At 35.4% G+C, this 24,974-nt stretch overlaps 1 protein-coding gene across 3 annotated transcripts in view; it reads left to right on the forward strand.

Annotated features, from left to right (window-relative positions):
* Positions 1-24,974, forward strand: part of TTC27 (tetratricopeptide repeat domain 27) — a 140,075-nt gene that overhangs the window by 8,767 nt on the left and 106,334 nt on the right. For all 3 annotated transcript variants that reach the window (XM_064509468.1, XM_026122989.2, XM_026122990.2), the window contains exons 3-7: positions 184-313; positions 7,889-8,029; positions 12,215-12,317; positions 17,383-17,547; positions 21,835-21,971. In XM_064509468.1, the coding sequence (XP_064365538.1) occupies positions 184-313; positions 7,889-8,029; positions 12,215-12,317; positions 17,383-17,547; positions 21,835-21,971 (676 nt within the window). The remainder of the gene's footprint in view (positions 1-183; positions 314-7,888; positions 8,030-12,214; positions 12,318-17,382; positions 17,548-21,834; positions 21,972-24,974) is intronic.

Below are 24,974 nucleotides of genomic sequence, written 5' to 3' on the forward strand. Positions count from 1 at the left end.
AAATGTATTTCCAAACTTTTTAGTTTTCCACATGGCTCTGCATTCTTGAGTACTAGATTCATTGTACTGAGAGTTTGATTTTTAAGACTGAGGGTTTTGAATTAGTATGAGAATTAACCGGATCTTGTAGTCTTAATTAAAAATATAATTTGTTGTTAATTGCTTTTCTTATCTATATTGCAGGCAGAGACTGGTGTTTCTACTCGGTGTGGGCAGTTTGCAGCTCTTCGTTCAAAGCAATTGGACTGGGCCTCCTGTTCAGTTACAGCCTCAGGACTTTTTGCCATCTGCATTGTTACAGAAATTCTGTGAGGTATACTTGAATTTTAATAAGCTATCTTTTTATGGGCACCGCTGTTCTGTTCACGAAAAAATCATTTATCCAGAAAAGACAGATCTATGAGACATAGGGTGGGAATGAATTGTGTTCGTCGTTGAGTTGTACTGGCTGCTATTGGAAGTATCATCAGCTATATCAACTTTTTATGCACTTTCCTAAAAGCCGTTACTATGTTTGCCTTCAGTACTTAAGAGATTTCCTGCTGGAAGTGTTGGGTTTGGATGGGGAAGATATGTTTATTGCCTGGCAGCATTTGTGTGAAGGACATTTGCAGTCAGTAAACTTTTATTTATTTTATTTTGGGACGTATTCTTAGCTGCATCAAAGAAAGACATTTATAAGTGGCTTAGAAATTTTCCCACTCTGGAGAGAGGTAGAAGCTAGGTGTCTTGCAAATAGCAAAATATCTGGCAGATATAAGAGAACAGGAGATTTGATTGCTCAGCATCCTGTCGGGTTCATGGATGATGTCATGTGAATGGTATCATTAGTATGAAATCACTAAGACAAATAACACTTCCGAAAGAGGAGGGGAATGTAGGAGGTAGGAGTCGAAACTGAGGGGCATCAGTTTTATTTGCTTTGGCATCTTTTTACATATATAACTAGTCAACACCATAACTTGCAGTTAGGTTAGTGAGATGTATATATGGATTCTGACAGCAGTACCATGCTTCAAATCATATCTGATGCTCCTGTATCTGTGGTTCATCAAAGCTTCTTCAGCATTAATTTTCACTTGGAATTAAAGCTATAGTAAGATACTGACTACTGCAACATATCAGGAGGGAAGCAGGGGCTAGAGGATAACTCCAATTACTTTTTCTTCTATACTTAAGTGGCAATGTGATAAAATGTAGTTGCTTTTGAAGATATGTTTTTCTGTTTCTCTTCCAAAAACATCACCGATTTGGGATATAAATAAGTACAGGTTGGATGGGCCATTTAGAAATGCAATTTTCCAGTGGTTAAAAGCTAGTCTGAAAAATTCCATCCTTCCCCTTTTTTTACTGAGACAGCCTCCTAAATATTGCCATCTCATATTACCTTCTGGACAGGTCTTTTCCTTCTTTTTCCCTTTAGAAGGCATGAATCTTCTCATCATTCTCAAAAAAGATGAGGTGGTTTTTTTGTTTTTTTGGGGTTCTTTTTTTGTAACTTCCATTTAATAACATGGAACTAATCTGCTTATGCCTTTGTCACTTGTATTTGCTGCTTTGTTAGGTGTTCTTTAACATAGAGGATTTTTTGACAGCTGAAACCAGGAATTATTTACTGTTAATACAGAGTAATAACCGAGAATATTGTTAAATGTAGACTATATGAATTGGAAGCAGTGATAAATATGCTAGATTGCTACGTTATTTAATATATAAAACAGCAAGTTGAAAAATTTAACTAGTCTTTAAATACCTCCTAATACAAAACTGAATTTACCTCTGATTCTGATGAATCTTCAGCTATTAATGGTGTTTTCTTTTTGTTGTTGATGTTAGGTTTAACTGAAAATTCAGTGTTAGTAGTGTGAGTGACATACTGGTTTACCTCTGCCAGTTCATTTATACTTCACTATTCTCTGCTAATTCTAAATCTACACATGACTTGCTTTGAATTTAGAATTTCATTATGAATCAGGTGTGGACCATGAGCAATGTAAATGCTGTAAACTGTGGAATGAGGGGAGGTTTGACAAGTATATGATAAGTTTCACATAAAACTTGTGGATCTGTGTTGCATTATTGTGGCATGTGTTTACTGAAAAACCTTGATATTCTATATTAGTGTTAATGCACAGGCTGCATTTTAACACTGAAGCTGCAGCCCAAGATGATAGTCATAGAATTGCTCTCATAGACAGAATTTCTAGACTAGTAAAACTCAATGTTCATAACTTATATCAACTGTCCTGTTTAGTGTACATCTTAATGGAAGAATGAGATGCTAATTGCCTGTTGAATGAGAGAATACACATATGTCCTTTACTTTCCCTTATGGCTGTGAATGTAATGCATTGATGGATGTTTGCTTACACAGAGATGGTATTCCAAAAAATAAATTGGCAAGAGAAGATAAAGAAAACAGACTTGAGCATACTTGACTCCTAAAAAAGTGCTGCATCAGACTTTTATATTTCTGCAAAATATAGCTGTTTATGCATTCAGGCAAAAGAAGTTTGGCATTATATATATAATTATTGCTATCTTCATATAGGTTAATGTTTTTTCCCAAGTGTACTAAACAGTTATGTGATGAAATATAATATCCAGTTCTCTTCCTTATTAAACATCTTAATTCAAAAGTTTTCATATGTTTTGAATTATCTTTATGTATATTCTTTTCTTTCCAAGGGTTCTTAGTATAAACACTCTGTAAAAATGAACATCTCAATAAATGGTCATTTTCACACTTCCATTAATCTAGCTTTCCTCTCTTGCATGCCCAGACCTTAAGAAAAGTTGGGTTGAAAATACAGCTCTATCTTTCTCCATCTGAGCTATAATCTTCCATGTTCTGTCATGAAGGCTGGTACAATTCCTTTTTTTAATAAGTCTTCCATTTTTCAGGTTTTCAGACTAAAATGGGTTCTTCCCATGTCAAGGTCAAAAAATTATGACTTCATGAAGCATGTTTCTCTTAGCCTGCTCTAAATAATACTGTTAACCTTCAGCCTTTCAAGTCTGATATCTCATTCGTTTCAGGAGTATTTTCAAAAATGTTGTTATTATTTTCAGAATTCTTTATTGATCTAACATTGTCTTAACTTTATGACTTTTCAGGCTATATAACATCTGCCATTTATATCCCTCCCAAAGTTTCAACTCCGGGTCAGTGGTAGAAGTTCATTTCTGCTCCCAGACAACTGAATGCATCATTAATTTTACTTTCTTATGGGTGCATTAAAGACCGCATGAGACTATAATTAATTTCAGTGAAAGAACAAGTCATGAAATAGCCAATTTTAGATGAGTTGCTGGTAGGGGCCTCTTGGATGTCTTCCATTAACAATACTCATGAGTGTACATTATTTCCCATCCCCCAGATTGATTCCAGCCTTATCTTTAGGTTATGGTTAAATTCATGTACTCCATTAGGATTTTTTAAATGTTTTGCAGAACTGGATTGTGCTTTTCTCCTAATGAGTCCATGCACAAAAATAGTTCTATAATTTTCTAAACAAAAGCAGTTAGCATTTTAGTTCTTAGGTGTATGTCTTTTTCTTTTTTTTCGTTAACACCAGAATTTACTATACATAGTCTGAATGATACTGCCCTAAGTTTTGTATGGTAAGTGACTTGCATTAAAGCAAGGTTTAAAAAAATACTGAGTTTAAATTAAAATGTAGTGTCAATGTCAGCTTTAAACTTGCTGGGATTAGGTTAATACATTTGTAATGAGCTAAGTGCTTACAGTAAGTGGGATATAATAATAGACTTCTCGTGTATTAAAGAATTGTCAGTATCTTTCTGCACTTAAGGGAATAAATGATACAGAACTGTTTAAGCTGGAACAAGTTTATCCTGCCTTATGTTTCCAAGAAGTTACTGAATACTCAGATAATTGAGTTTAGTATTCTCAGTAGGTGAATTGGGCAGAATTGTGTAGTAAGATTAATACCAAGGACTGTAAAAATGTTGTGAGGACTGAGCTGCTTTAATTGCTTATCATCTGATTTCATATTCTTCATGGCCAAAGATGCTACTCTTCCTTTAAAAAAACTAATAAAACAAGTATGATATATTTGGTAACAGCTAGAACTCCATCTGGAAGAAAATCCCAGTGTGTTAATTGATAATACATGTAAGTAACTCCTAGGAATTCTCCAAATACATGTATCAGCAACTCATACTGGTCTTTTTTTTTTTTTAACTTTCTGGTTGGTTCTGACTAACGAGTTTTAGAACATATTTGGATAACTCCTTTTCCATTTGTTTTTATTGCTGCTTCTTTTATGTGCAGTTTCATTCTTTTGCTGAAAGAAACTAGTATATTACCAGTCTTCCATTGATACTGATAGCTCTGTTCATAATTCATATGAAAAATCCAGGGTACTATGTAGCACTGCTGTTTCAAATCCAACATTATTCCTTGGCCTTGTTAACTCAAACCTTTGAAAATGTCTTCTTTCCCCAGACCCGTAGGCTTAGCCTTCCAATAGCATAAACTAGCCAGAAAGAAGAAAGAGTTGAATCTTAGGCTGACTGATATGCTCTTTGGATACTAGTGACCAGCACGATGAAGGGTCTGAAGGTTCTTCAAATTTCTCCTTCTTGTGGGGTGCATAAGGATGGTCGATAGAGCCTAAAGGTGGAGGCAGAGTCTTGTAAGCAGGGCCAATCTGCTAATTCTAGATTCCCTTGTTAAACATATGAGAGAGAGGACATTCTTAGTGAGGCCACTTGGAAACTACTCCCTTGAAAATAAAATAGAGTCAGGCCCTGTAGGGAACATGACAAGTGCATTCATAGCTAAACTTTTCCACATATTGCACTCTTGGGAGGCACCGCTTACACTAGCTCACCTTGATTGTCTATACAGTCTGCAACTCAGCACTACATCACTTACCCATTGCTGGTTTGGATCATGAAACTGGGGACAGTCTCCACTGTAATCTCCCTATTTCCTTTGCAGAAAGTTGGAAAGAGAAGCAATTGCAAACAAAAACATTTTTTTTCCATCCTCCAAATAAGTCTAGAGGGAAGAGTCTAGAGTGAAGGACCAAATCTGATTGCTAGTAACCTGAATACATTTATGTCTTCCGTTCTTATTTGTGTTATGTCCCCTGCGCTCTGCCCAAATCTGAAGTTCATTTTTCACCATTGTGCTTTAGGCTTCCTCTGATAATGTTCCTTCCTGATTCAATTTTGCTATGTTTAAATCTTTTCTAAAACGTTCTTAGGGGGAAGGAGAGGGTGTATTAATTTCTATGATCAGTATGTACTTTATAAATGAGAGCACAGTTGTATTAGTCTAGGGAACCAAAGTCTTCCATCCCCTCCCTACTTCCTACCCAAAGTCATTTAATATATATATTTTTTTCCATCTGTGTGTCTTACTGCTTGTTTCCAAGATACAGGAAAGGATTCCCTAGCATGGAGTTCTGATGGGACATAGAAAGTCCAACTCGGAGCAGTCTCTAAAATACCTAGTGTGGAGTCCTCCCTGCAGGATAACTATTTTGAGATATTTCAAAGAGAAGAAGAAAATCTGTGGCAATTTGGTATTCTGCTTGAGACTTTCTAGCCTCTGTCAGCTGGTGGCCGATTTCTGTCCTGAAACATGAAAGTCTCTTAACTCTACCTCTTTGAACAATGCTTATTAACCATGTTGTTAATCTTAAAACTTCAGCAGTGCTTTTTCTTATTTTTTTTTCTTAAAGCCAGCTTTTTTTATATATTCATACTTGAGACTGGTCCTTAAAAAATTTGGAAAAGTGTCTAGTGCTTATGATTGTGAGATAAATATTGAAAGTTTCTATCCCAGCTATTTAAACACAAGAAGACAAGCTCAAATTTTCCTTTTACTCTTGGCCAATGTTTTAGAATTTTGTGGAATTGAATCCTGACTTTTCAGCCTTTGAAGTTTTAAAAGCTTAAATATCTACCTCTTTTATATGTAGCTGTTCTCTGACCTTAAAGACTACCTTAGGACAGTAGATTCTCTTGGTTTGCACTGATAGTGTAGTCTCATGGCAAAAGTTAGATGGATGAATGCTGCTTTAGGCTTTCTCAGCTTCAAAAGAAAGATGTTTGCTTCCTTGTATGGTATTTGCTTCATGGAGAAGAACATGGATTTGTTAAAATAGAAGATTTTATGGCTGTGAGACTTGCTGGCTTCTTGTAAAGCCTGTGACATGTCATGATCTCTCCCTCCTAGGTAGTATTCTTTGTAATGTTACGTTAGTTGGACTGAGCTTTCCAGTGAATGGTCTTGAAATGTGAATTTGTGACTAATTGGTTGTTACAGCACTTAAATGATTGTAGATTGCTGTGGCATATCAAGCCAGTTTTAAAAAATGGTTGTATAACAAAGCTTACAGCTTCTTTGCTATAAGCTTTCCAACAGAGTATGCCCTTTGCATTTTAGTGTGTGACTTCATTTGACTGTAGAGAGAATCGAAAAGGAGTAGAGGGAAACAAGTTTAACTTAAATTGAAAATTATATGAAGTGGCATTTGTGTGTGTGCCTTTGTTTTCAAAATGAATCTCTAGTAGTGCTGAGCCATGACTTTTCTTCTCTGAATCAGAGCAGTTAGAGATGTTGGTAAGACTATTCCTTTGAGGATCACTAGAGGTGTGTGTGGGGAGCTGGTGTACTTCCCACTTGGCAATTTCTTTCCTTTATTCCCAAGTGGTTCATCAGAGTATTGTAAATTTTGTTTTCCATGGTAGGATTGAAGTGACTGCAGTGATGTCATAAAAAAATTGCACTTTGTGTAGATAATTCAAAGTCATGAATCATTGTCCACAAGGCTGAATTATTTCAAATGTTAATAAATGGCAAACAAGTAACAAACCTAAGCAAATCAGAAAAAGCCTGAAGGTTACTGTAAAGAAAAAAGAGCTGAAAAGTCTTGGAAAGAGTTTCAAAGAATTTACAAATTACATTAGCAATTTAGTTTTAAAAAGCTGAATGTGATTCAAATAAGTTCTGTCCTGGTTCCCTAGGCTGGATAAGGCAAGTACCTTGAATGTAAGCTGTTATTTAACCTTCTCTTTTTTCCTCCTCCTTTCCCTTCCCATCTCCTGCCCTTTTCATACCAACTGGAAGCAAAAGCCCTACTTTTTTTAATTTGCAAAGGAAACTTGCCATATGAGAACTGGGAATAAACTGATCAACTGACATCTGCCTAAGTCTGAAGATAAACTGCTTGAATGCTTTCATTGCATTAAAACGGAGAGAAGAAAAGGTGTCTGCCTTCTGACAGTCACCATTGAGAATCCCTGGAGAGCTACCTCAACCCCATTAAGTGAAAGAGTTCTTGCAGGGAAGATCATATGGGACAGCATCCCAAGCAGAGGGGCTTGTATTTGTTGGACAAAAGGAAGAATGGCTCTAATACTGCTGAACTGATGCCACTCCAAAAGAGAGCTCCTTTTAGAGGAAGAGAAAGATAACACGTACTGAATTCACTGCAGGAATATGTAGTATATTTGAGCACTGTAGGTTTATACACAAATTAATGTATTCTTGTGACAGCAGGTTCAATGGCATGGATTTATTTTTCTCCTTAGATCATAAGAATGATGATAGCACTAGAATGTATTTAGTGGGGATAAAGTTGACTGGATGTATGCATTTCAGTTAGCAGGAAATCAGGGTCTTTTGGATCATGTTGGTATGGTGTATCTAGCCAGCAAGAGAAAAAGCAGAATTTTAGCATGACTTGCTAAAGGGTTGGACTCTGAGACACAGTAATTTTTTAAACTTTCTGAGCAGACTTTCTCCGTAAATAAGTGAATAATTGTCTTTTTTCCTAATTCTGTATTACATGATTTATTTAAAAACTTTACATTTACTGTAACTTGTCTTTTCTCATTCTTCTTTCAGCCAAAAATGCTGCATGCAGCTATTCTGAAGACACTGCTCCTAGATGGTGAATCAGTCTATACCTTGACTTCCCATCCTATCTTGTTGCTTATAGCGAGGATAATCCTCGTGAAATCAAGACAGAAACTTGCATCTGTTCAGGTAATAAATATGTGACTAATTCATTGTGGTTGCCGGGTACTCACTGGTTCTCTTGTTTTTTTTTCTTTTTTTTTTCCCCCCATACCTCACTGAGTCAGAATACCTTCTCTTCCATTTCTTTTTCCAGCTCTGAGGTTACTTCCTCTAAGGAACAGTTTCAGACAGTGATTACAAGTAAACCTGATCTTTAAGGAAAAGATACTTATATATTTTCTCACCATCTTCCCTTAAAAGAGAAGAAAGATGCCTTCAGTATGTGCAAAAATCAAACAATTAAAAAGAAAGTAACTTTTAAAAAGATATACAATTTGTGACATTATATATATATATAAAAAAAAGCTCTGTAAGGTAATGAAGCATACATATAATAAAAACTTTTTCACAAGCTTTGGGATACCATTGAACACTACTGTATGAACTCTAAGCCACAAATTCTAGATACCAAGAAGATGCCTTTCTTTTGTTTTTATCATCATCTACCCTTCCGTCAGGCATTCATGCAGAGACTACCTTAATTCTCTGCTGTGTGTGTTCATGTGAAAGAGGGAGGTATGAGTCTCTTCTTGAGGGGGTTTTTGACTTTGCCTCCTTTGTAGATTAGCAGAAGGCTGGTTGGTTGACGGACTTTTCAGAACTGGGGGACTCTTTAACAGCAGCAACTTCTCTTTATTGCATTCCAGTTAAATGGGCTTTGGCTGGAGATCAAATGCCACATGGTCCCTCTTTATGCTTGGCTGACAACATCCATTCCCAGCTGGGTCTTTGTATGGGGCTGAATTAAACTGTGTGGGAGATGTTGGCTGTACTGCCTGTCTGGAAGCCAAGCTCTTCCATCCTTTTCCCTGTTATTCACAGATGAATGCTATTGAATTTCAGCAACTGGGTCAGTTAGGGCGGCAGAAAATGTACATAGCATAGAGAAGTCCCTTGCTACCTCCCCTAAGACTGACATTACTGGAGCCACTTTCTGCCCAGTGGAGGTTCAGTTACTTACGGCTATATCAAGTTTTGGTAGTAGTTCAAAGACAGCAACTGATAAAAACTACCTTCATCAACAGGTCAATGTAATAATAAAAGCTTGCCATTCTTTCTCATTTCAACTTGATTCAAAGGAAAGTGTCATAATGCCTTTGAGCCTTACTTAAAATTAGTGTAAATCAATTTAGAATAGGATAAAATACTCTGAAATCTATTATCTAAAGCATTAATAAAGCCCTGTTTTATTCACAAATGCTGTTATATATGGAAGATTAAATACTTGGAAATTATTCAAAAGAGAATTCTTAAGTTGGTTCCCAAAAAGCTAATACTGGTAATAAAACATTAGGCAGAGCTCAATTGGTTGACTTTATAAATAAGGTCTCTTAGAACTTATTATAGAAATTTATAAATATGAAGAAAAAGAACTTTATAAATATGTTCTCTCTGATTCTAAGATTCTTTTTTTGAGTGGCAAGCTTCAGGCACCAAGAAATTGTATCACTGAGCGAGATAGTCACCTGCATGGGAAACAAATACTTCATTATATAATGCTAAACTAAAGTCATTTAAAACTTAACTTGCCTTTGGGTTTCTACATAAGTGATGAAATATTGTGATTTAACCTTTTTCACAAGGTCTCTTGTTTGTGTGCCTTTGCTCTGTTCAGCTTGATATCAAAAGTCATCTTTCATTGCTTTTTGAAATAGATATTATTATTCTTTTTGATAGCTCCTTTCTAGGGACATTACAGTCAACTACATGTGATTGGTTTTGATGTTTTTGCTTGGATGCTGTTCTGTCCTTTGGTCTGAGTGATATAAACATAACCTGTATAAAAAGTTCAGAAGATAGCTGTATCTTAGCAGTGCTCTAATATTTGTTTCATAGAAAATGATTAGAATCCTAACAGAAGTAGCAAAACTAGTAAGCATTAGAGCCTGTGTAGAGGTATGCCCTGCATTCACAGATGATACTCTTAAGCGTAATTTTATGAAAAGAATATTACATTATCAGTTAGGTTTTCCATGCATATCCATCTGGTGCAGCTAAAGAGGGATAAGATATCCTGGGGGGCTTCTCTTTTGTGTACACAGCTTTCTAAAATCAGGTATTTTTTGAGCTGTGCTCTCTGCTATAGAATGGTTATTTAGTCCAGTGAATGTATTTGCCTATCTCAGATTCCACACACAAACATTAATGCTTTCTACTGTGATCGTAAGATGTTCTCATGAGTAAGTTATTTAAAAGTTCACAAAACTTCATTCAGATTTTATTTAAAATGAGAAAATACTTCCTTTGAAACCAGTTAGCTCTGAGAGAAAGGCTTACTGTCACTAGGGCATCAGTCTTAAAAAACACATAGAAAGTATCATTGTTTGTAGAGTCAACTGTAATTGCAGCTATTCTAAATTTTGAACTTTGTTGTCCCTGCCCTTCAAAAAAGATGGAGTTAGAAGACAGGAGGGCAGATACTGGTCAAGTTTCAAATTATGAACACTTGTCATTATCTGGAGTAAATGGACTGATACCAGACATTGGAGGAACTTCTTGTTCACTCAGAAAAGAGCTGTTGGGTTGCCCAAGCCTGTAACTGAGCAGTTCAGTAGTGCAAAGATCTAGTACCATCATGTTCATCCCTATGTTATGGCTAATTGTATTACAAGTTCCAGTGGATGAGACTTAGAGACAGAGAAAAGTATTCTGGGCTGTTATCACGGAAAGGTAAATTTATGGAGTTAGGTTTGTATGAATAGAAAAAGTTGTGAAAGCTCTTATGGAAAGCTCTTAAACTTGGGTAAAAAATTCAAAATGTAAAAAAGGAGAAAGATGCAAAGAAAGAGTTAGGTTCCAGGAATAGAGCTGACTGCTGAATCTGGCACCCATCTGCACTGTAAAAAGGAAGCTCTAGATTCAATTACATACTTTATAGAGAGACTTTTCACTGTTATTTCCAGTCCAAGAAGAAAGTGCACTCCACAAACAAAAGATAAGCAAACAGTTTCTATCAAAATGATTTAAAGGTAGTTGCCTGTTTAATGGACAGATTTCACAAGACTATATCCTTTAAAGCATGAGAAGAAAGGGAGAATGTCACTTACTCATCAGTCCAGGTAAGAGCTCTGACGGAAATTTCTGAGCAAACTGCAGGGACAGTTCAAGACACTACTGCCCCTGTATGCAGCTTTTATTATTGCCTCAGAGTAGTCATCTGACCAGAATGTGTGTGTGTGCATCTTAATCACTCCTGGAAGAGGCAATACAATGGCAAATGAAATTTAGTGTACATAGTGATGTATGCAGGGAAAATTTTGTATAGTGACAGGCTCTGAACCCATTACCACTCAGAAAAGAGATTTCGAGTTATACTAAACCTGTAGAAGCATCAGCTTAATGTTCAACAGCAGTCAAAAAAAGTAAATGGTAGGAATTATTAAAGGAAATTATTAAATTTAATTATTAAATTATAATAAAAGGAATAAAGACTAGAAGAGTGGCATATAAAAGTCTGCATACATCCATGGTGTGTCAGCGTATTAAATACTGTGAGCAGTTCTGGTCCTCTTTCACCTGTCTCAGTTTTCCTTCTACCTCCACCTGAAGACATACAGAAAGATTAAAGAGAGTTGGAAAAAGTGCACAGAAGAGTAACACTGGATAATCGGAGATACGGAATGGCTTCCACACAAAGAGTAACTGAGGAGTCCAGGACTCCTCAGTCTGGAAAGATAACTGAAGAGTGAGATGATGGCTGCCTATAAAAATCATGAATGTGACAAGAAAGATGGAAAGGATCAGCTTTTTTGTCTTTCTGCTACAAGAATTAGGAGGCAAAAAAACAGAGTAGCAAGTGTCTGGTCCAAAACAAACATACAGTATTTCTTTTATCTGCTATGTATAGAGTTTTTTTTACTTGTGCAGGTTGTGGCCCTAAGGGTTTGCAGGGTTCAAACAACACCTGGAGAAACTAACAGAGGAAGAGCCCATCAAGGTCTGTTAGAGTGCAGCAGAGCTGCTTGAATATGCTGACCTTTATGCTAGATTAAAGCACACTTTTATATAAACTGACTGTTGTAGCTGGTTTTATATTTTATGTAAAACCTTTATTTTAAAAATCACTTCTCTCTGTCCCTCTCTCTTTTGTGGGTGTTTTTTTTTTGGCATCAGTATTTGTTATTCACTTAAAGTATCCTTACTTTCTTTCAGACTTTGTCTTGGTGGACTCTAAGATGTGTGAATATTCACCAGCAGTTGTTAGAAGAGCGGTCACCTGAGCTATTTACTCTTGTCCAGGCCTGTATAAAACAAGGTATGTTTCTAATTACTCAGTTTGTGAGCTTACAGCTCCAGCTGTTAGATATCTTGGAGGGAGGGACTTCTTAGGCACAACTCTTGCAACATGAAGCTTATCAGGTCCTTATGTAACTATAGAGCAGAAGAGGAATTCATTTAAATTGAGATGGATTTGTGTGGCACATGCTATTTTTGAGACTGCAAGATGAAGCCAGGAATATCTGATTGCAGACAAAGATTCTCCCTGCCACACACATCATGGTTAACTTATCAGAAGCTAACCTGAAGGCATTTTGCACAGTGTTCATTTCTCATTTTACTATTCTTATTTGGGTTTGAAAGGTGAATGACTGTTCTTCTGCGTCTTTATGAGGGAGATTAACTTTTTTTTCCCATTTTGTTTATCTCCACCTAAATTTTGAAATTTATTACTTCTTTAAGTTATATGTTGAGAAAATAGCATTAAATTATGAACTAAATATTGACGTTCATGAAAGTATGATGTAGAACATTAAAATGTCAAATGTAATTGCATTGCTTGGGATTTTTGTTTTAAGAGGAACAAACCTTATTTCTATAGGCTGGTCTATATCATTTGCTACAGCAACCAATAAAGCTGAAAAGCAGATAACCTTTATGCACGTTGGTGCCTCATCAGTGAATTTATTAGCTGAAGATTCTTTGTTTAATTTCATAAGCCTGAAGTTTCCAACCAAGTACTTTTAAGAAATTTTCTTTTGCATTTAGAAATGAATTATCATGGCCTATCATCTTTGGCATCTTAAATACCAAAGTTTCAAGTCTCCCCTCTCCCACCCCACTGTAAGGAAGGAGCTTTTTTGATCTGAACCATCTACAGGTTCAAGCTGTGCAAGTGCCTTCCAAAACAGGTGGTGGTTTCTCGGTCCGTGAGAAACTCCCAGCTAGGTAGCAAAGACATTGTTAGTGCAGTAATGAAACTGTGGAGAGGATTTTATTGGATCCCTTCCAGTGAAAAAGCAGTGTACTTAATGCTCTTTCTGGATGCTATAAGAACTGGCTGTGGAAGGGTTTTGTTGTAATTGATTTAACCTGTGATTTTTGTATTATTTATACTTTGTTAGAAATTTTGAATGAATTTCTGGAATTAGCTTATATTGGTATGGGACTCTAAGAATTCTGCTTAAATTATGTAGTCTAACTTCAAAATTTGTAGTTCTTAGAATGGTGGGAGTGTTGTTGATGTGTCAAACGTATTAGAAAATAACTGATAAATGTTATTTAAGCACATCGTATTAAATTAATTGGCATGTTGACTTTTAGGCCTGAAGGTGGGGCTTGGAATTTAACTGGTGCAAAGAATCAAATCTAAGGTGCATTTAAATTTTCAAAATAAATTGTAGCAAATTGAATTGTATTTTTAAAAAAAATGGTTGTCATGTCAATCCAGTGGGATGAATCTTACAAATGTAACCCATTTAACTGCTTGCATTAAAAACACATTCCTTAAAATATGACTTTCAAGGTATGTTATAAAAGCTGATCTCCCACCTGCTTCTCAAAGTCATTTCAAAAACGGAGAGTTGAGTAGGTGGTTAACTGCTTGGGAGAATTATTTTGCTTGATTTGATAGTTGTGAATGGGTTGTATCAGACAGAATTGCTGTTGCTTGCTTTAAATGTAGCGAGGCTTTAATATTTGTATGTTAAGTTGTACAGGGCTTTTAGAATGCATATTTTCTGAATAGTTTCATAAAAATGTTTGAGTTTTATATTGTGAAACAAGTGGATGTTGGAGTGCTTCATTTGGTTAAGGACGGTTAAGAAGGTTTTTTTTTTTTTTTTTTTTTTTTTTTGCTGTTCCCTTTTTAGAACTTAGAGCAACTGTAAAGTTCATTGTGTAAATTTTGTTGTTGTTGTTCTGGATATACGTGTTCCATACATGCCCAGCATCAAAGATATTTAGATGCCAGCAGTTTGCAGCAGTATTTGAATACCGCAATGCTTGTTTGACAGAATAATTTTATAATGTTAGTTTTGCTGGAGCATATGGAGCATCTCGAAACACTTTCACATTCTCTGAAGTAGCAGATAAAATAAAAGCTTTAATAGAGTACTTTGTGAAACAGTTATTTGACGATTATTTTTCCTTCCTGGAAATACCTAAAAATCTGGAACAAAACTAGAAGAGGAGTAATGTTAAAATCACTTGAGATAGATTGCCTCGATGATACTGGGTAGATCAGAGGTGCAGAAGCAGCCTTGATCTGTGCAGGGTGCTGTGTATGCACCAATACTAAATAAGAACGAAGATGCATGTTTTCAGTGACCTATTTTGAGAGTCTTGGCTATAGTTTCCAGAGAAGATGATGTAATGTATGCTTAGATTGGTCGTAAGCTTTGCCAGGCAAGTTATGCTAACTCCTCCCTCTAATTGTTTATTTACTTTCTAATTTATTTAAGCTGTCTGGGATTCTAACCAGATACCCTTACATCCCTTAAAATAAATACTTCAGGAATGTTTTAAATCATCTTTGATTAGGCCTTGAAAAACCTACTTGCTTGCTCTGCATCCAATCAACTAGGAAGTTTCATCGTAATTACTGGAGGTCAAGACCTTAAAATTCAGGAGAGATTAGCTTCTCCATGTTAAATGTGCTAGTTTTGAGCGCAGCGGTTGACGTGGTGCCCTGGCGCTAGGAGAACTGCAGCGCTGTGCAGCTGGTGTACAGCAAGAGCAGGGCTGCCTGGCGGTGCTCGGGCGGCCAGAGGGCCGCTTGTTGGCGACATCGGGGCGCCCGTACAGCCAGACTGACACCAGTAACAATGGGAAACTTTCCGCCAAGGTCTTTGAAGTATTAAGTCTCAAATGTCTCCATTTCCCAAGTCTTGCAGTTAGCATTGTAAGTAAATGGCAGTCAGACAGGGAAGTAGTAAGGTCGCGTCCCAGTGCATCGCTCTAGAACAAAATTGTGAATGGTTTTAAACAAAATGAAGTTAAACAATTGGTAGGTTTCTAGATTTATTGCTCTAAGAAATTGTAGGTTTTAATTGTCATACCAACCATAGTGAATGTTTAAAAAGATGATTAATCAAAAAGAAAAGATTGATACACTTGGATTCATCATTGTAAGAGCATATATGGTTTTGGCATGTCTTTATAGTAGGTAGTTTTATATTCAGATCATTGTAACTTGTTAGCTATGGAAAATCAGGAAGTAACGTATGATTATAACCTGTTTTTTTTCTTTGAATTGGAATCAAAATTACTTACGCAGAAAGTTGCGTTCTTGTAAGGTTTCCACTTGTGTGCCTGCACATTTGGTACCTTGTAAGCCTCACTGCACTGACAACAACCCTTCAGCTCCTCGAGCTGTTCTAAGGAATCAATACAAATGTGTGTCTGCTTTTAGGATAAAACCATGGGTGGGTTTTTGTGTGCAACCTCATAGGAAACTAATTTTATTTTTTCTCATGTAAATGTGATTTTTGTCATTTGGGAAACCATCAGAGTAGCATTATATGCGTATGAAGTATGGAGAACTGACAAATATGACAGACATCCTAAATCATTTACTGGAAGTAGTTTTTAGCAAAAGAATAAAATACCTTTGCTAGAAATTCAGCTGCTTTATGGTCCTGTGTGAATCATTCTCTTTAAAAAAAAGAAAATGTATTTAGTAAATATGGACAAAAGTATTAAACACCTCAGATGCTTTGTTAATGGAGAGCGTACATTACCTAGTTGTGAGGTTAATACTCAGCGAACTTTCTCAGTCTTGAAATAATGTGTTTGAAATTGTCTTTGTGTCAAAAGTGGTGACTAAATTGCACAGACTATGTGCTTAAATAGTTGTAGTCCCTTGAATTTTTTTTTAAGGATTAAGTTATAAGCCTGCTGCATTTTCTATCCTGTTTCAGTTGGAAGCCGTTGGAGTAATATTTATAAATTACTGATTTGCTTTCATCAAACAAAACCTTTCAATTCAGACTTTAGGGGAAAAAAAAAAAGTTGTTTCTTTCAGAATTGGCAGGATGTATCCATGTAAATTTTTAAAAAATAATATTGTAATACTTTGTGTGGTTCTTTTATAGCTGTGTACAGTGTAAGTTCAAACTTATCATTTGCTTTCTATCTTAAATGAAGTGAAACATTTTGATTAATGTGTTGTGATTCTTGAACAGTGCATCAAAAAAAATAAACAAACAAATTTGCCTGGGAGGCTTAATCAATAAAATATGTTCTAAAGGTGAGTGGCAATCTCTAAATTCAAATATCATAGAAAAAGTTTAAAAAAATCCAGGGCAATATTAATTGTGTTGTTTCTTCATATAGTAAGGCTTTTTACTAATCTGAATAAAGCATATTTGGAAGACTGAGTATTAATCTTGGGTGCAATCTTTCTAAGCAGATGCTCTAAACTTTGAAAGAATTATATAAACATTTTCTGGCTAAAAATAAATAAGCCCAAAGTGGGGAAAAAAAACCTCCCTTTAGAATAATAAACATAAATTGTTTTAAACTTAATGTTTAAATTTAAAAATATCCAGTCTATTTTCCTAGAGATTTCAGATTTCTTTACCAAGATACTTTTTGTTGTTCAGATGGAGAAGGTGGTGGTCATCACTCAGCAAGCCAGTAATTGTTAAATACAGAACTAGAGTTCGAAGTCCCAATTCAGTGCTCAATTCGCTAGCCCAATTTTCTCATTTGAAGCCTTCTAATTAAGAAGGGATTTTTTTTACCTCTACTCACAGCTTTCTAAGTTTCTGTATTCTGTAGCAGGTCCCAGATGATTAGTGTTGTATATTTCCTGCCAGAGTAATATCCCAACTCAGCTTGATAGTAAAATGCAAGAGAAAATTAAACTATCCTTTGTTCTTCTCCTAGTTGTAGTTCTTAGATATAAAACTTAGAATGTTGCGTATCTTTTATACACTGAGCGTGTGTTTTTTAGATGTGTAGAAAAGTAAAGAACAACAGGTCTGCTTTAAGCATAACAGTATTTCAGTCCTGGTATTTTAAGTAAGTACGTATGTTTTGAATATTCTCCTGGATTGTGTCTTGATAGCTTCTCTTTTTTTTCTGTTTTTAATTTGCAGTGACAGAAGCAGAAGATTTGTTCATAGGTGGTGAAAGCTGGCATTTAGAAGTTCAGTTCAATCTTGAGTGTGCCTACACATTTTTGTATTATTATGAATATAAAAAAGCTAAACAATGTTTCAGTACAGCTAAAGATGCAACCAAACTGCAGATCAATCTGACAGGTAAGTTTTGCTTGCAAGGTTTATGAAAATGGTTGGTTAAACATAACTAACTCATAGCTTTATTTTTTTACATATCCAAGCAAAAAGAAATATATTTTGAAAATTCTCCACTTTGAACAGTTCGAACTTATTTTTCTTTTAAGAATTAGCATTACTCAGAAGAGGGAAGATAAATATTCCATGTAGTGACAATGTCACACTTAATATAAGTGTCTGAGCACCTGTAGTCCCTTAACTCACATGGTATGATCTTTTCTTGTCATAGTTCAGTAGTTTATTAAAATCTAGGTCTAGTTGGCTCTGTTAAAGAACTAGTTGGTATCATGATCTGTAGTGATGCGTAGATTTTTTTTTTCTTTTGAGATGCTTGCAGGGAAGTCTACTTGATGATTTAATGCAGTCTTTCACCTTTTGATCCACTAGTCTAAATCTGTTCCAGTCTAAATCTATTCTAAATCTCAGGACTGCTGTTATTGCAGAATATAAGTGAGATAAGTCAAAATTCTGACAAACAGATCTATCAAGGATTCAGTGACTATAGAGACTTCATAATTATCCTTTCAGCCATAAAAAATAATTAATTATTTGGAGTCAGGCAGATCAGATTCCTGTACTTGTAGTTTCTGTTGAAATTATACATATAGATATGGAATTGTGTCGTTGCCAGCCTGGTCCTGCTTCTGAATAGTGTAATGCATTTCAGTTGATCCTACCCCTTTTTTCCTACTTTAGCAGAACAGTGATCAACAAAATGGTCTCTGTTGCAAATAGGGGTGAGATACTCCAGTCTCGGAGATTCCATATTTCAAAATTTCCTTTGAGAATTAAGCAACTTGTAACCAAAAATTCACTGAAGTAGTCTTGGATGTCTGAAAAATGCATCTTTGAAACCAATGCAGTAGCTGAGATGTGATATTGTTATGTTTTGAATTAAGCTGATGTTAAACTTTTGTGACATGTACTGCAAAATTGGCATTATAAGGTGTTTTTGTTTAAAATTAACCCAAAATGTTGTTGGGTTGTATTAAAAAAAAAAAAAAAATCAATGTCTCTAACAGTACTTAAACTGAAATAATTTATTAAATCAAGAACAAGTAAAAATCAAAGTGGTAGGTGACTATTAACTGATATTTGTTAGTTTACAGCTCTGCGCCTTTTTTCTTTAAAGAGACCTTTGGATTTCTGACGAATAACTTCCCTAAACTTAACCTAGAAAAAAGCTGTTTTTCAATAGAAAAATTAAGTTTGGATGCACTGGAAGTATTTGTATTTTTGATTACTCTACCAAGAGGTTATGCTGGTCCCAGAGAGACACTGTGGTAATCTGGTCTCTTAGAAAAACATTGTTGTGAAACTCCTGAAAGTTCTGTGGTTTATCTCCATAAATCTATTAGAATAGTTACGATCGATGTCTAACCTGAAGGCAAATTAAATGAACCGAACATGTGGGAATTGTTGGCTTTCTAGACAAACTCATTTGACATGCATGTTTTGGCTAAATAGAAAGAATGTTACATCATCAAGAAAGACTTTGCTTTAATGTAAAGCTTCAACCTCTAGCAAAGATATTTTTAAGGCTTTTGGAAGGAATTTCCTTTTTAGGAGAGGATTTTAAGAGGTTTTTGTTCTTTAATGATTGTAGTCTTTACTAGGAGAACATTTTGTTAAGGCATGGAACTTAATATGCTGGTTTTTAAGAGAGAATTTAGAATCAATATTTTCTAAGTTATTTTAGAAATGCGTGACTAAATCATACTTGAAGATTCAAGAACTACACTTGCAGATGTTTTGGCTTGTGTTTTTTTGAGGCCTGTACTATATTCAGATCTGTACATCATTCATCATTTTTTTAAAAACATCCCTATATATCTCACAGTGAGTCACAATCACCAATAACTCCACAGAAGAATTCCAAATAAAATAAAATAAAATAAATGGCTGTGGTTCTTTTTACATACAGATTTTCTGAAAAGAGGGTAGAAATCCTAAGTAAATTAAAGATCAACCAATCTCAAGGATTAATAATGCTAAACTCTGAGATCCTGTTATTGTCTTTTTATTGTTTTCATGTCCATTAAGGCCTGGGAACTTTCAATATGGGAGAGAAAGTAAAGTCACTACTGATATACATACTCCCTCTCTTTTGTGAGAATTTATGGTGGTATAAAGCAAATAATTTTTTTCCAATCTTGAACACATGTGATTTTTTTTTTAAATGGAAAAATGTTTTATCCCTGTAATCAGCTAAAGAAAAATGAGGAAGGTCTCAGGCATAAACAAATGGCAGTTTCTGGAACATAGTAAGTAATGCTCGTAGTTTATTGGTACCAGCAGAGCCTTGCAAGTGTTTTATTCAGCTGTTTAAGTAGTAAGGCATAATAGGATGTGAATTACAGCATAATGACTTAAAAGTATTATTAAAATTGAGAATCAAGTGCTACTGTGTAAGATTGGTATGAATCCTTACCCAGTACTTCTCTCTCTCTGTAGATTGTTTTGTGATTATAAGATGATATTTTTAAAACCTTTTTCACTTCCTCATAAACTCTTAAAACAGGACTCTGCCCTTAAAAGTGGTGGTTGGCAGAAGAAGAGAAATCAGTGTCGTTGCTGGTTTCCCTACTGCCCTCTTTTCATCTGCGGGGGGAAAAAAGGGAGGTGGGAGTGAGTGTCTGCCATTTCCTTATCTGTGCCAGGTGATCCTTACTGCCAGTGGCCTCATCCTCTGGCCCTTATCCCCTAAGCACATGAGCAGTTAATCATCTTTGCTTCAAAGTTTTTATGCTCGCAAATTTTCAAAGCTATAATGAAATTAAAACCTGTTCATTTGAGTTTCACCTGGCTCTGCAAAATCAACAGTGGATCAGTATTCAGTTCTCCTTTTCTTTATATTTAAAATTTAACAGTTCACATTACCTAAGCATTGCATAATGGTGAGCAAGCAGATCTCCAAATGTTATGGAGCAGTTTTTAGTTCCATTTTTAGTTCTTGTTAGGATTCTGTTATTTTATGTCACCGCTCTGAAATTGCCCTATGGTTTCTGACTGCAGCTTGGAAAGAGGCTGCTAAGAGAGGAAGAACAGCTATGTTTTTCTTTTCAATTTGGTGTAAATGTCCTCCTGACTAGTTGTCATCCTAAAAGCTAATAAAACTTGTCTGAGTGTCTAATAAAGAACTGAAGGAACAAAACTGCAGTGACTTTTGCATTGTGTATTCTGGGTATTGATTAATGCAGTAGACAGTCTGTGTTGATTTGTTGCATCACTGTCTCCCATGGTAGTTTCACAGGATCTTACATGCTCAATTTTGGCAATGGCATGTCTGTGTCCCCTAGAAGATTTGAAATATTTAAAATGATGGCCTGTTGCTGTAAAACATAATTTAGAAAATGTATACTTGAGAAAATGTCATGTCCATTAAAACTAGTTATATGAATGGCAGTTACACTGAGCAAAGATGTTTCCCTAAGAAAAATTGGTGTGGCCTATCTAGTTATTGTAATAAAATACAGATGGAAGGTATGGAAAAGAGTATGGAAAAGATGCAAAACTGAGGAAAAGTTAAAGGCTTTTTTCCTCTCCTGTTTTTTCTTCCATCCTCTCCCCTTCCCACCTCCCCCACCATTTATGATTCAAGCATGTCTCTTGTCCTTACAAACTGATGTAGCCCTAGAAATTAAGTTAATGGGATTTTGTGGATATTTCCATTCTGATCATATTTTCTGAATGTTCTACAAATCTATAGCTTCCACAGAAGCAGTGAGATCTTCAAATGCCCAGAAGTTTAACTTCAAAAGCTAATCTCTTTTATTAATATTAATACCCGTTTTAAGCTTTCATAATGTTGAACTGTTTCTATTTGAGAACTATGTCTGTTTAAAGGTATTTGGGGACTTCCATTTGCCTAAATGTTTCCATGTCGTGAATTACTTTCTTTTAGCAGGCAAATTGAGCAACTATTTTCAGTGTTCTACTAATATTTTAGAAAAGGGAACAGAGAATATTTGGTGACTGTGGGTTTTTAAGAGACAATGTGGAAGGTTATGGAGAATTTCCCTTACTTTAGCTTTGTTTATGTATTTGTAATATCTTTTTATGTACATGTGCTACCTAGCAGTGAGGAAGCATGCATTTAATTACAAGTAGATCAAGCAAATTTAAACCACTCGTGAACCTTACAGATTAATTCTCAGTGTGTTTCTTTCTTTTGCATTTTATGAGCAACTTCTGGTATATGGTGGGATTACTGTTTTATAGTGGTCAGTAACTTATATTAATTTTCTGTAGGTGCTTTGGGGAAAAGAACACGATTTCAGGAAAAATATGTTGCGCAGCTTATATTGGATGTCCAAAGGACAGATAAATTCCTCCTTCCTCACAGCAAACTAAGTCCAGCACCTACTCCTGTAGAAAACTTAACAATGGTATGTATTTGAAAAGATTTGTTCTTTAATTTCTTAAAATCTAGTTGGGATTTTTGGTCCACTTTAACAAAAACATTTTGAAGCTTTTCTTGGGTGTTTGCAAGGGAGAAGTGTGTGGTACCTAGGGGTGTTTGCAAGGGAGAAGTGTGTGGTACCTAGGAGGAGTTTGCTCATGATTTCTGAAAGTTTTTGGACAAGATATGGGGCAGTCCTTTGCCTAACAGTAAAGGATGTGGGCTAAAACAACATATGGCTATCATAACATATGGCTGCAAGATGTATGTGGCTACTCAACTAAGAGCATGTTTGCAAAGGTGAGCCTCCAAAGTTTGTGTATTAATTTCTAGTAACTAAGAATCACTGAGCTGGGAAAAGAGATGTGAGAGACTGTGTTTTTTTTCAAGGTAGTCTGCAGGCATCACAGAAGCCTGCAGACTCCTAAAGACTGACAGACAGGTGTAGAAACAGTGCAAAGATGGGAAATTGGTCTAGTTACTCCTACTGGTATGAATTATGCAACTTCGCCCTTCTAATTTTAAGGGTGTGCATGATGACTTGTATTATGAATTGACTAATAACCACTGAACTGTGTTGGAAAGGCATTTTTCTTCACAGAGATAAGTTTTTGTTAGTATTTAAATTTGTTTGGACTTGCTGAAGAAGTTGAAGAGAAAGATTCAGTCTTTAGGTTGGAGAGACTTTCCAAAAAGGTTATGACTTGATAGGCTTCTAGGTCAAACAGGCATCTTAGAAAAAGAGAATTATTGTCAAATTCTTTTGCTTAATTTTAACACATAAATATTTTAGGAAACTATCTTATCTTTTCACTTTCAGCTGTGATAAAATACATATATAGTAACCCATTTAAGGATAGTGAGAGCTCAGGGGAAGCCAGGTGATGAATGTGTCAGACTTGGATATAGACTTGAAGTGCTACCTACCAAGTACTAAATGATATGATGTAATGTTCTTAGTGGGTCCCTAACAAAAAAAAAAAAAAAAAAAAAAAAAAAAAAAAAAAGTATAATTTTTTTCTAGTCACCTATGACACTGAAAAATTTGCCTTTGTCTATATTCAATAAAGACTTCAGTTTGAAATAAAATGGGTACACTGTTTGAATAAAAATCATTGCACTGTTTTAGGTTGTAGGTATAGCATGGAATGAAATATATTATCCTCACTAATAAAATATTATATTCATTTGACCTGCAGCTGAAGTAGGTTTAGTGAAGAATTCAGGAATGAATATTGGATTCACTGAAACTTTTAAAAAGTCAGTCAAAAAATCAGGAAAGTTATCCACACTTTCCTACTAAAATCTTACTGCACAGATTAATTTTTTTTTTTTTTTTTGAAACACTACTAGACCATATAAGTTAACTACTTCTTATAATAAGCAGAAACATGGGACTAGAAAGGGCCTTGGATGCAGGGATGAAGTTGTCTTTTGTGCAACTCTGAGCAACTTCATCATACAATTCTTTCATTAGCTACCCAGGCTTCCCATTACAAAAAACTAGACTTTATATTCCTGCAACCTACTTTGGGGGGGAACTTTATGCTTTTATTTATGCATTTTATGCATGGCAGAAATTCTAGGAAATGATACAAGTAGAACCAATTGCTTTTTTTTGGAAGAAAATGTGAGATATTTCAAGTTTAGACATTTACTTAACATCATGTGTGTGAGTCCTGTCACAGCTATTAGACTAGACTTGACTACATAGACTCCCCAGTTTGCATGTGCATTGCATTATCATTTAACTAGCATGTCTCTATTGATCACTTAATATCAAAATACAGCTTCTTTGTATAAATTGTCAGTGGATTTTAGCTGTGAGTCCTAGTGTTTCTTATGCGAGGTTTCTGTTTACATCTTAAACTTGTCAGCCCTGAGAGTACAGTATCTTGAAGTTCTTTAAGCCAAAATTGGAGTTAATGCTATTCTATGTGATGCAAACATTTTTGACAACAATCTTGCATCTCTGTCTAAGTTTAGGCCAGATGCTTGATGTATTTTGTATTCCTCTAAAAGAGTGCTCATGGAAGATGTGTAGGAGCTAAATCTTGAGAAATTCTGAGAATCCTCACAGAATTGACATATGCGTATGGAACCCTGAAAGGCAAATGTTGCAAAACTGTTAGAGGGGAATTTTCTTCCCGTCTTCAGTGTTCTTATTTTACATCTAGCATTTGTTATTTTCAAATCAGGTAGAATGCTTTACTTGTCCAAAAATTGGATGTGTAGCAGACGCATGGAGAATTTCCCAGGAGAATTTCCCAAGAGAATCATAAGCTCTGCCAGTATGTATAAAGGCAAAGCTGAGGCTGGTTACACCTTCTAATTCTCAATTCCTGTTTTGGAGAGCTTAGTTTTGTGGCCTTAAAGTTATACCCCTATTATATAAAGAGAAGGTAAGATTACTGAACAAGTTATTTTGAAAGCAAACGGTTATTAATTTCATTCCATTAAAGAATGCTGCCAGTATAGCAGGGTCGAGTGGCTGATTTTGGGGCTGACAGCTGGACTGATTTCTGGCAAAGCACTTTGTGCCCCTCCTTGGTACTGACCAGTTATATTATCTCTAATTGCACTAAAAGGAAAACTGTTTGCATTGTAAAATAAATGTTTGAGGGTGTAAATTCAAGGCTTTGCTCACAGGTCAGCTTTCTTCAGAATCATTAAGCAGTCGGAGAGTGCACATTCAGTTAAATTGTTGATGGATCTGTGAAAGGAAAACCTCAGGCTTGAGGTGATGCATAAGGGCTCTTAATATGAAGTGGTGTGTTAGAATAAATTTGGTTAGTTTTAAATAACTTAGGCCTGTTTTATGCTTTTGGGGGATATGGGATTTTTTTGTCTGAGAATGTATATCATGCTTTAAGATTTTTGCTTGCTATTCAACTTCAACACAGTTCAGGTGGTCAGTCTTCATAGTGAGGTTAAAATAATTAGTATTATTTATACAGGCTAAAATTCAGCTGTAGACCAGAAGTTGGAA

This window comes from Dromaius novaehollandiae, chromosome 3 (genome assembly GCF_036370855.1).
Source record: "Dromaius novaehollandiae isolate bDroNov1 chromosome 3, bDroNov1.hap1, whole genome shotgun sequence".
In the NCBI taxonomy this organism is placed as follows: Eukaryota; Metazoa; Chordata; class Aves; order Casuariiformes; family Dromaiidae; genus Dromaius; species Dromaius novaehollandiae.